Below are 13360 nucleotides of genomic sequence, written 5' to 3' on the forward strand. Positions count from 1 at the left end.
TCGATCTAACACTTGTTAACGACACACATATTAAACCCGAGAGTCGAATACTACTAAAGCTATACGATACGGTGTCAAAGGAAGAGCAGCGCGTAGTTTACTGCTGGAACGCGAGCTCGTATAATTTCCCTTTAATCCCTTAAACACGATAGCGGATGAATACCAAACATACTCAATTAAAGCCGCCCGTTCGCGAAAACTTCTGGAATTGGTTGAAAGTAACTTACCCTCGATAGCGGTGCTGCTCGGCATGTCGCCAGAATTATAGAGGTCATCTGAAACAGAAGTTAGAAGTTACCAGCTGCGGTGGTACTTCTCGGTAGACGGATATTGAGCATGAATTAATTAACGAGTACTTGTGAAACACTTCATTAGATTAAACTTAGATAGCATTCTCGGGGCGCGTCCATTATTTCGCGATCGGGGGTGCCCATAAGCGACTCGATTCGATCGAGAACTGCTAACAAGTAAAGTATAATTCAGTCTTCGATAATTACGTCTCCGTAATGACCAGCGCCGTAAATGCAATTTAGCTCCATTAAAATACCAAATCGCGTGTCATCCAGCGAAGTAATTGGCATTGATTAAAGAATGAATTCACAAAGAAGATTGCATTAGTCAGAACCAATTGATAATGGGCAATGTAAAAAGTAACGGAACGAAAGACTAAAGAAAAAAGAAAGAAGTTAATTTTTGTGCAAGGAAAGAATATAAAAGTAGAATAAGATTATACGAAGACAAATTTATTGCTGAAAATTGCGCAAGTTACATATCTATATGTCAATTTCAAAGTGCGCTTGCGCTATTTCGAACACTGTTGTATTTCTTGCTACTAACTCGATAAAAAATAATTAGATGATTTAAAGATTCGCATGAATATTCAAGAACCTGAGACTATTTTGCAAAAAATACCTCGGTCATTTCTTTTTCTCGGGCATATTTACGCGCGATAAATAACTCACACCAGTCAGCTCTATAAATGTCCTGGTCTTATTAAATATCACAGCCATTGTGGGTATACCAACCAACGCGTTATAGATTATGAATTTACTTAGGGGTGAGCAATTCAATATTTCGCGCGGCCACGAACGTTTGTTATACAAATATCCAATGGATTGCCGCCGGACGTTTAATATAGCGAGTAAATTTTACGCAACATCGACGCGAGTCCCGGGCAAATATCGGATTATTCGAAAGTGCAGGTAAATCCACGGAGTAATCTTCCTCGGACGACCGCTGCGATATTTACTATTAATATTTGCCCAGCCGCGTAACTGCCCTTCACTTTCCATCCAATCAGCTCTCCACGTCCTACGTTGGTAGTAAACATTAAATCGACGCTAACAAGTTTTTAGGCAAGTGCAATCCAATGTCTTTTTCATATCAATTATTGATATAAAAAATGTAAATTAATATTATATAAAGCAACAGCTCAACCTGCTTGAAAATATTTCCTCAAATACTTCCACAAATTTCATCCGTAAATTTCCACATAAGGTGAATTGTTTCTATAAATATAGACTGATATATATTCAGAGATTGCTTTATTATTAAAATAATAAATTTGGATTATCACGAATCTCTTTATACTAAAAAGATAACAGTTAGAGATTAGTTTTAGATTTGGCCCACACGTTTATTTTTTATTTCGGTTTGATAACGGCAGATTATAAGATATGAATAGCGAAGAAGCATCCGCGCTTATATATATTGTCTAGTTTCCTATAACTTTTTTTACGTCACCCACGCGCGCCGATGTTGCTATTATATTTATGTCACGTGCTAATCTTGTACATCCTTGCGCGAGTCATTAATTTATAAATAGATAGCTTCCGACGAAATTAATGGTTTCGTTTCTGGTCCGAGGATAGCTTTATAATTTATCCTCAGTAACCGTACACACTACGAAGATCTCCGGAGATTAAGTTGAATCTAACGATCAATATAGCGTTCGTGTAATGACCCAATTATTAAGTTATTAGCCGCTGAAGTGTGCGAGACCGTAAGGCAGTGACACGACTATATTGGTATCCGTAATCCTACGCTGCCGCATCTTCGTCCCTCGCAATTAGATCGTCAGACATCTGACATTCTTAGATTGGTCTTGACTGCTTACAAAAGCGATTGGCGGTACGTCACTCGATCACGTCTGACCACGTGTTTATATATCGGCACAATTGCGTAGTGAGCGTAGTCTAACGTTTAAACCAGGCTAGAAGGCTAGATCAACATTGGAGGATCGTTTTCTCACGATAGACCGCGGTGCTCTGACCCAAAACCCGACTGAATAAAGATAGATATCCCGTCGTCGGGAGATATAAAGGCTATCTAATAATAGGTATTCTAATTCCAGGCTACTTTTAATGCACTGACATATTTGATTAGAGATTCATGAATTTGTGATAAAAAGAGGAATAACTTTCTGAGAAAGTTATTTCGTTGTAATTTGATTTATTTATAGAGACCGCAAATATATATATGCAATTTCACACACAGTCTCTTTTATTGGCTAAAAACAATTCCATTGTGTACATCTTATCTCAATTTGTATACTTAATTAATTTTCTTACAAGATTCTTATGACATTTACATTCTAAAGTTTATATCGATTTTTTGTATCGTGCTATCTCTAGTTGTGCTATCACAATCAAATGTTGCAAATGTTGCAAAAATCATTTTGCATGCGCAAAAAGGAATTTACGAGCAAAATTGACCGTGCCCAGGCTCCCTCAAAGAACGTTCGCGCTTCCTTCGAAATTCTGCATGCAGTAAAGTGAAGATCCAAAGGTTTTCTTAAGACCTTGCCGAGCCAGCACTTCTGACACAATATGACTTTACGTTGTTTCGCTATACTATGAGAGTAAAAAGCGATTGGATCCGGGACGTGAGAGGAGTATCTATGAACGAAGAAGAATCTGCCAAGGGTATAAAGGATCGAGGGACGTCCCGGAATGTTTCATAAACGCTTTCGTTCGACGTTACGTTTTCCGTGTGTGACATGTGGCAAATGGGCCAAAATATATTTTGAATCCGGAAACGAAGCAGTAAAAAAGTAGTAAAGCGCACCTTCATATTTCTCCCGTGTAGAAAAAATAACTCGTGTTTTCTTTCAAGAAACTTTTAAAATAATCAATCATCTTACTCCGATAGAGACAAAAATGAGTAAGAACAGAAGAAGAGAAAAGGGAAAAAGAATAAAGAATTTAAACTCTTCTTATCATTAAAAGAAAAATGTTTTAATTTCCTGCTCGGTACCTACTACTTCCAATAATATCATCAGTTTTATAAGCGAAATACAAAGTTTGTTTATAATTTTGAAAACAGAGTTATAAAGTTCGAAAGCTTCTCACGATTATTCGTTCTAATAAATTGAAAGAAAAAATAATGCAGTCGTAACAGTTTGCCATTATTAAGATTTAAGATATGGAAAAAAATCAATTGAAACTTTTTCCGTTTCAAGAAACAAGAAATCTTTTCTGTTATAGCAATTAAAGATTTAACCTATTTACCAGATGCTTTGAATCAAACGCGCAGACATTTATCAATTGCAGACTGAAAACCCATTCAAACGAATTCTTGACATGTGTGGCGTTTAATTTACGTTCGCTAAGCATCCAAATCTAACCAAAGTTTTCTTAGTTCCCGCAATATGATTCGCAATTCGCTTCATATTCCATGAATAAGCGTGTCGAATAAGTTTGCCATGGGCATACGACGATTAGTTGTTAGGCTATGACATAAAATGAATCGGGCATAATGGCCTCACATAAACTGAAATTGAAGGTGTTGCGAAGTCGATTTCGGCGCCAAACTTCTAGTCGAGTATAAATTCGCGTCTCACGCGTTATTAAATGAATTAATTTCTGTTAACGACAGGTCGGCTGCGGCAACGGCAATTTAAGCAATATATATGTCGAAGGCAACTTCGTTATTAATCTAATGTTTATTCGCAGCAAATAAAAAGAAACTTACTTGCTAAACATTTGATACATATGAATCAATTTATTAATTATTTCTAAAAATTTGTTATTATTGCGGCGCGTTTTAAGATAACAGAATTTAGTTCCATAGAATAAAAGTATAAAAGGGAATTAAACTGAAATTAGTTTCTCAGCGCACATATTAACATTTTTAAAAAAAGTCAGGAAGAGTCTTTAGTATCTATGAAACAAAAATCTATAGTTTTCAATGCATTTTTACAGACGATGGCCTTTATTCTTGAAAAATGTTTAAATGCTTAATGGAATCTGAGAAATCGTAAAATTGTTGACTGAAAACCAACGAGAGAGATTTGATTTGATTTGATTATATTTATGCCCTAGTCGAGACTTTAGGCAAATCTTGATACAATAATATATAAAGACTGCAGAATAATACATAGCAAAAATAAATAAGAATAGAATTAAAATAAAAGAAAAATACAAATAAAACATGAACAATAAAAGAAAGAATATACATACAAAAGGAACATAAACGAACAAGAAGTCTAACAAGAGAGAGACCCGGTATTGAGCATAACTAATTACATTTACTCTCTCACTTATGCGACGACCTGCCCGTGAATCGACCCATAGTTCAATCATAAATGAACAACTTAAACTAAACTTAAACTTAAACTTAAACTTAAACTAGACCCGGACTGAAGGTGGCTCTGCAGTTGAGCCCTGATCGCTGTTTAACTCGAGTGAAAAAAGGTAATTATAAAGCTTATTCTTGAATTCGGTGACTGATGAGGACGACACAATCTCGGCGGGAAGGGAGTTCCACAAGTAAATACCGGCCAGGTGGAAGGACCTTCGATACGACTCAGTTCTGTGGTTAGGTATGACAAAAGTTTGTGGAAGTTCCAACCGTGACGAACGCCTAATTAAGGGATCAGATCTGATGAAGATCTCGGAGAGATAACTGGGAGACATGCCTTTAGATATCTTATACATCTCTGTTCCCAGAAAATAACGACGTCGATTTTTCACTGACAACCACTTTAGACGATGCCGGTAAGGCGTGATACGTTCGTCCCTCCTTAAATTAAAAATAAACCGTATAGCGCAATTTATGAGTCTTTGTAATTTCAAGTTGAGTTCATCGGTAAGATCATTGTAGACCAGGGAACAATAATCTATTAAAGGCCAAATCAGCGTAGTCACAAGTTTGACACGCAGTTGATATGATAGAGAGTTTTTGTGGAACTTAAGCTTGTGTAACGTGAAATGCACTTTCTTGGATACATGGTTGACGTGGCTCTTCCAGGACAAATCTGAGGTCATTATAACACCTAGATTTCGAGCCTCAGTAACGAACGGGATGGTGGTGCCGTTTACCGCGATAAGAGGCAGATTGTTAAGATCAATCTGCTTGACATACCGCCGAGAGAGAGAGAGAGAGAGAGAGAGAGAGAGAGAGAGAGAGAGAGAGAGAGAGAGAGAGAATAGATAATTGAATTATTCTAAATAATACAATGAAATTATTCGTGGAATATATTCACATGAAAAAATCTTCGCTATTTCTCGTAAATACCGATATAAACGTAATAGAGATACAATGCAGCGCTTGTACACCATGTACCTATTATTGCATCCCGTATTTCGCACAATTTCCTATACATTGCATTTCGAGGTTCGAGGTGTAATACACCCGTGACGAAATCAACGATTTTTTTATCGCGGTTGGTGAACAATATCGGGCATTGCACTCAATTAACCGGGGAACAATTACTTTCAATGAGCTTCAATGAAATTCGCGGCGCGTTCCAAATACTAGTTTATATCACTGCAAGGGATGATACCACTAAAATGTCTCTATTCAAATCAATATGCTGCTTCGAATAACGTCTATTCTGAAAATATTCGTCGTCGAATACAATAAAGAGGTGCGTGACAAGAGACAAAATAAATTTTTCATATAGTTAGAAGTATTATAAAAATTATTTACAAGAATTAATGTGATAATCCTGCATAGTAACTAAATACAATCTATAAATTCTTCGCTTCAATCTTCATTTTAATGTCCTTTTTGTATTCAATAATTATCATAAATAGATAATATTTTTGATACAGTAATAGACATGAAATATTTTGACTGAAGGAATAGGAAACATTCATACTTATGATAATTGTGTAATTAACGATTATTAACTTCAGTTTAAACGTAATGTCTGTTCACATCTAAAAGTGAAACATAATTCGTACCTCGGTTCACCGAAACGGACTCAGTTGGCTGGTTCCTTTGTTTCTCTTTTGGACTTAGGGATTTTACTCGTGTACTTAGCTCGCTAGCAAAAGAACAATCCGTCTGCCTTCTACCTTTATAGAACGTACGCAATTAAACTTTTCTCAACGAATCGAATTTAACTTTCTGCACCGTCCGGGGTAACTACTTTTGTTACTCGTTCACCAACAACCTCGTTACACGTTGAACACCGCACTGTGTCGCGAGATGGACTTCTGGAAGTTGCACTCGAAAGGAGAACGAGTTAACTATTGATTCTGAGCAACTCCGGATGAGAGCTCTAATCATAACTGTTATGAAGTCTCCCACACGCCAGTTATTTCTTTCGACGTGAACAATTATTGAAGCTGATTGTGAGAGCAGGAGGAATCGAATGCGCATGACAGTCAGCTTGCAACATGTTGTGTGTACGTGCTATATATTAATATAATACAATATATACATATAACACATATATGTGAGATATGAATCTCCGAAATAGAAGTACGCTTTCAACGAAAGAATAGTGTACAGAAAATTATTTGATTTCTTATTATTAAGATAAATTGGAAATATTGATTCTTTTCAATGATGGAATTATTGCTTTAAGAGATTGCGGATATTTTTCTAAACTCTTGATATTAATGCAATTGAGTGAAAGAGGTTATTGTGATAAGCAAAGTTCAATTAGTATATCGAAAATCATATTGGATAATGAAGAAATCTTTATATATAAAAAACTGCTTCAAGTTTTAGTGGGATAACGCAATCTTCTCTTTTACGTGATGATTGTTTTTGCGTGTTTTAATCAGAGACGACGAAACCGATAACGAACGAACGAACGAACATTGGCAACATTGCGTCACGAATTTAGCCGGTAATTGTGTCTTTTTCTGATTACCGGTATACCATCTGTATCCGCTTCAGTTTAGTTTTCCCGTTTTTCTTAGTCGTTGTCCTCACCTCCAACCACCAACACTATTTGTGTTTTCTTTTCATTAACGCCCCTCGTCGTTCGCGCACCCGACACGTATTTCATTCACTTTACTACTATTTCGCTCTTTTATCCACATTTGAACACTGACTACGCTGACGAGAGGAGACAGTTGAAAAGGCACATCCTTCTGAAGTAACGACCAATGATAAAAACACGACGATTAATATCAGGCAATAAGACTATATATATAGCTCGAATGATGACTGTCAATTCTTAACTTCTTCGTTCCCAACCGGTTCCCAATCATGATTAACTTTTTAGTTTATTTGTAACATGCAAACGCAAACAAGTTTATTCGAAGAAGAGGCCATTCGAAAATTCAAACCTTATTTTAAAAATGTTTTTAAAAAATGTTCTCAAAAATATTTATAAACTGTCATGCAGAAATAACTCGTTAAAAAAAGGCTTTCTAGTAACGAATAAAGGCTCCGTACTAAAAGGATTAACGACGATAGAATAAACAGCCGACCGTAATTGTTTGCATAATTAACGAATCGCGTCAGTAAAATTGCGACACGTCCAATAAATTGCATACGATGTTTTGAAAAGGAATAGCGATTGAGAGTTTTAAAAACAGATGGACTATCAGAGTTGAGCAAACGACTTTTGTTAACGGGCCAAATAAATGTTTATGGTTTTCATGACGACGCTTATTTATGATCCAAAAATTTTAATGATTATTGCAAGAACGCGGTAGTATGACATTCGTGCAATACGAACGATCTCTATCCCTGAGCCATTCGGAAACGACGACGACAACGTCGTTTCTTTTTACGCGAGATTGATCCCATTCCCTATCACGTCAGCGATTCTTATCGTAAAATGTAGCACGCGCGCGCTAGATAAACAACGCGGCAAGAGCAAACAGAAACTTTGTGGTGTGGCTCTCTAAGACAGCAAAAACGTAATAGTAAATAAACATTGACGTTCGCAATAACTCACAAACGATATACTAAAAAGATATTTTCGCGATCGTTTCGTAAACTCATCGATACGGTATGAATACTGTCCATTCATCGAGAAATTCATGCGGTCGGAGATAGATATCTTAAAAACATAGTAAATAGCCAAACGCAACTACAGATCGTTTTCGTTTCTCTTGAAATAATTAAACGGATGCGACAATATTATATCTTCAAAAATAAAATGCAATTAATCATTTTAATGATTTTTTGTAAAAAAAAAAAAGATTTATAATTTCTCTCTTACATGTATCCCTGTGACAATTATAAACATAGACTGTTAGTGTCTATATTAAATATTTGTTTTTTCCCAATTTACACAACTATTCCATCAATCATCAACTAAGCCGTCTTTAAAAAGACGTAACGAATCGGAACAAATTGTGTTACACGCATTAGGCGAGCGCGTATAAACTTTCATCGATTAGACAAGTTTTCCTACTGGTTCTGACGAACACGTAGGGATAATTAAAATTGATAGTCCCGCGTTACGCCCGATTATTACGTCCGATTCCCCTAACGATAGACGGCTGTAACTCGCACCATTTGACGAATCGAGCGTGAAATTAATTTCACCATTAGTGCACTTTGACGCGCATTATCGTGCCGCCGCAGCAGAGCACGCGGATCGCATCGCGTGGTACCGCCGTATATATCACAGTACGCTTGCATATGGAATGAATGCGTCCTACCGTAAGCAATTTTCGCCTCCAAATTGAGCCGGCACTCGTGCCGCGTCATGTACATGTAGGGCCGCGGCTCACCCGGGCACCAGGGTACCGACGGACCGCAAACGCATTTGCCGGCGGCCGCCACGTTTCCGTTCTCGGCCGCGATTCCCTCGCCAACCAGGTTGCAGCCAGCACCCGACATCATCGGCCCGTGCGGACAATGCCTTCTCCATCTGCCAGGGATTTCTGAAAAACGCAACACCGGATCATCATGAGTATATATAGAAATTCGCAATTTTTAAACATATACTCTATTGTAAAAAAATATATATATAGAAATGCCTTTATTTTCCTTTTCAAACAAATAAAAAATAAGACAGTGAGTTAGATCAGTGACGTCGCTCCACGCGCGTATATACCCAGAATTCTTCTTTCATTTATATCAAGTCGATCGCGATCAATTGACAGTAACACAGTGATTGAATTCGAGATCATAGAAATCGACGGATGGAATATACGCGATCGTTTTGTGTCGGCTAAGCTGGTTCTATTATTCAGCCATGCAACAGAGATTGCGCAATTTTATTATTCATCGACCGCAAGCCATCTGTTTCTTCTCTCGTATATGATTGGCCCCACAGGAGCGAGTGTGGTTTTTGGTATGCGTAATTTACAAGTGTTTATGTTTGGTGCATACGCGGTATCGGTCTGTTTAAACGTATATACACATTTATCGCAAAACATCAGATAATCAAGTTAATTCGCATCGTGATAACGGTTCCATTGTCGGTAGATTATTATTATGCATCGAATGGTGAAATTGAAAAATCGATCTCGATCGCAATCATGAGATGCCAATGAATAATATTCAAAATATTTGCATAATATTGGCTGCTATGAGAATCCGTATGTCTTTCATTAAAAAAATGTTTTCCTATAATGTAATACGCATATACCTTGTACACTTGAAAATCCATCACGATCGATAATGACGTTTGTACTTGTAATAATCCGGATTATTGCACAGAGGAATCATCGTGAGAAGAAAATTTCACGTGAGAGAGGCGGTGCGACGCGACGCGACGCGACGTGACATTGCGCTGTACAAGAGACTCGAGTGTAATAGCAACGCGGAAAAATTCCAGAATCACGCATCCGTGGCGAATTCGCCAGCGGAGCAAATCGAGCATCGATAACGGCGCAATTACAAAACCGTCAACATCGCTGGGCACCGCTTACCGCATACACCGCTCGTCGTCGCCGGGTAAGGGCTGAGTACTACGATACCGTCGATACCCGAGGGTATAATGCGGTCGCCTAATGAGACGTGGTGTGTACCCGGACGACAAATTCCAATTCAATTGCATTCACCGTACTAGTCGCTGACTGAGAAGCACGAGAGAGAGAGAGCGTTTTAAAGTCGTCGCCGGTATTTGAAAGAGAAAAAAACAGCAATTAGCTCTAGCGCCATTTGCACGAAATAACCCCGTGAGGGATATGAGGCACGAGGAAAAGATGGAAAATGGGGCAGAAACAGAATCGGAACGATCAACTAATTGGACAATAAATCGAGGCCGAAGTAGCCGGTTGTTTGACACGAAGGGCGGTTACAGCCTGCCGTGATATCGCCTGGGCTGTGACCACGCTGACCCTCTTCGCCCCTTTTCTGCCTTCTCGATCGCACCGCGTTTCAATCGATAAGTTTAATAATCCACAGATGGGCTACGCGGAGAAAATCGAATTTGCCGATCGGTTTGCCCATCAGCCCTCCGGGCCTCCTAAATGCGAATTCATTTCGAGCTAATGGCTGGGAATGCGCTTCCGTCTAATTGCCCGTGAACCGGTCAGATATGCGCTACGATATCCAAATGTAACCGAATTGCGGCGGTTTTCGATTAAGAAAATCGAAGATACTGAGCGTTCCAAGAATGGGTCGCAAAAGCAACCGCGGAATTACATTTCTTCAAGGTAATTTCTCGGTATCGCCAATACGTGCTCGTAGCCATTAGCAAATTTACTTTAACCATCTCCGAATTTAAAGCTGCGTGCACTTTAAAGCTTACAAATTTAATTGTCTCGACGTATATCGTGTAATTTGAGATTATTGCTTCGTTTTTCGCTTATTATTTTATTAATTTTGTACACCTTATCGCGTTAGCTAATTAATGTATCGATATCGATACGGTATGACGTCTCCCCGTGAAGAGTGCAATTTATTGACGAAAAATGTCGAAACTGCCACTTTTGATGCAAATTTATTTCGAGTTAATGGACCATGCGCACGATGACCAATTGACCGTGACTGTTCAGGATGCACATTTCCGCTTTTACGTACATTACGCCGTTGATCTTTCCGGAGTAGCAACACTAGCAACACGAAACTCGAGAAGTCAGACTGCACTTACAGTTGTAGACCGTGCAATCGGCTTTGGAGGTGCATTTGGTCTCTTGTACCAGCGTGGGTAATCCGTTAAATCGTCAGTAGCCACTTTCCTAATGTGTCGACACTTGCTTATGCCTCTCTCACCAAGCTTTCCTTAAAACGGTGAGATTTCGCACTTATAAAAAAATATTACATAAAATAGCGAAACACTTGCGCGCGTTGGTACACGCGTATAAATCTAAAAAAGAAATTAATAAATACTGATTTTAACTTTGTACTGTTCTTATATATTCTGAATAAATAGATTGAATAAATAAAAAGTCATAAGCGTGAAAGAAGAACAGTTAAAAATATTTTGATAACTTTTGAAAGTTTTTTGTATTAAAGAGATTATTAACCTGAATAATATTTTGTATAATTAATTTTGTATAAATAAGATAAGAATATGATGATTGATGTATATGAAAATAATTATTATTATCATCGCAAAGAGCGCTAGCAAAATATTACCAAAGTAGATATTCAGACTTATTTTATAACAATCCCAATAGCTTAAGCTATAAAATAATTAACACATTGATAAGTAAATATGCTGTAATTTTAATTAAATTAATATATATTTATTGAATCTAATGTGTGGATGTGTGTGTGTGATTTAATTAAATGTAATTTTAGGGAGAGATAAAGATATTATCCTAAATAAATGCACGCTTCATTCAAATTTATTCTACCATTCCTACCCATTACCTTTTCAGTAATGGTAACATATAATTGCTTTAACCACTTTAACCAATATCAAGTCCCATTGCTAAAATATCGCTACAATAACATGCCTACTATAATAAAATGTTTTACACACTCGTTACTATAGCACGTGAGTTTATACGGTCATATCATGAACTATATGCGAAGCACGACGACGTTTTATGTAGCACGCAGAGAAATGCAGATTTTTCCGGTAACCAAAGTAAACGAAGTTGTGAAAAATAACGGCGTTCCACCTAGCCCAGGTAAGTAACTCTCGGCAAAGAGAAACGATGAGCAACTTAATCAACCGGCGCGAGTGTATTAAGGGAGTCGACAAAGAATCATGCACCGTTGGAGAAATGCGAAACTAAGAGTGGAAAAAAAGTATACCGCTAGATTTTTTGCGAACTTCATCTGCATACGTAACGTGGAAAGACAACGCATCAGAGTGGACCCTTTCGCGCGATGACGATTTATTTTTCTGCGCGAGCACACATATTCATTTACACGTATGATCTAATCACTTACATAAACAATAAAGTTTTACGCCACAGTAATTTTATATAGAGATAGAAAATATCGACGTTGATTTGTCAAATCTATACTTGCAAATAAAACAGATATTTCCGTTTGGCTATAATACGTTTACAATTAGATCCAATCGTGAAAACAACCGGATCCATTGATAGAGCTTCTTTGATTAATTTCTTGCACGTATATATACATGATGAAGTTGCAACAATTTTTTTTAACAATCATATTAAATCAGGTAAACCCAGTTGCAATACATCCACCGATAAAAATATTTTTTTATTATTTTTCTCCTTTTTGGAAGGTACAGTTCCATGTACGTTTTATGTCGCCGAAACCTTCAAATAAAAATAAAAGATTCATAGGCCAAATGGGAATACTCCTAAAATGTGAGCATTTGGTTTCGATATTTTCTCGTTGCAATATGAAACGTAAAGTCAGTAGGTCATACGAACACCTTCGCAAAAAAAGCAGAAACGTAACATGGATCTCGAGATTTCTTGATCTCGTGACCTCCTCAGTGACCTCAGTGTTTGAGGCTACTTCTCCATATCTATCTTGTTAAATTAGATTGCGAGGATTCTCGAATACTACGAAACAGTTTTGTGACTTCGGGAATAATCCAATAAACTCTTTAATAATGAAAACATTTTAGAGAATAACATTACGCAAATCGTTTAAACTCGATTATTATTAAAAAGATAATAACTCCTCAACAGTTTTACTATTTTTTTGGGGGGGGGAGGAAATTTATATTTTAATTGGAGATGAAAAAGCAACGTGAACATAAATTTATTCCAAGCTTATTCGGTCACCGTTGGAGAATGTTGCGTTTTTAATAATACGCTTCTCTGTATAAATA

The 13360-nt window shown here is 37.3% G+C and overlaps 1 protein-coding gene across 9 annotated transcripts in view; it reads right to left on the reverse strand.

Annotated features, from left to right (window-relative positions):
* The window catches only part of Cmpy (crimpy), a 253083-nt gene that overhangs the window by 210766 nt on the left and 28957 nt on the right, over window positions 1-13360 (reverse strand). For all 9 annotated transcript variants that reach the window (XM_077399403.1, XM_077399237.1, XM_077399148.1 and 6 more), the window contains 2 exons: window positions 8859-9083; window positions 228-275 (listed from right to left, as the gene is read on the reverse strand). In XM_077399403.1, the coding sequence (XP_077255529.1) occupies window positions 228-275; window positions 8859-9083 (273 nt within the window). The remainder of the gene's footprint in view (window positions 1-227; window positions 276-8858; window positions 9084-13360) is intronic.

Source organism: Temnothorax americanus, unplaced genomic scaffold, assembly GCF_048541705.1.
Source record: "Temnothorax americanus isolate GAGA-0224 unplaced genomic scaffold, ASM4854170v1 Scaffold1, whole genome shotgun sequence".
NCBI lineage: Eukaryota > Metazoa > Arthropoda > Insecta > Hymenoptera > Formicidae > Temnothorax > Temnothorax americanus.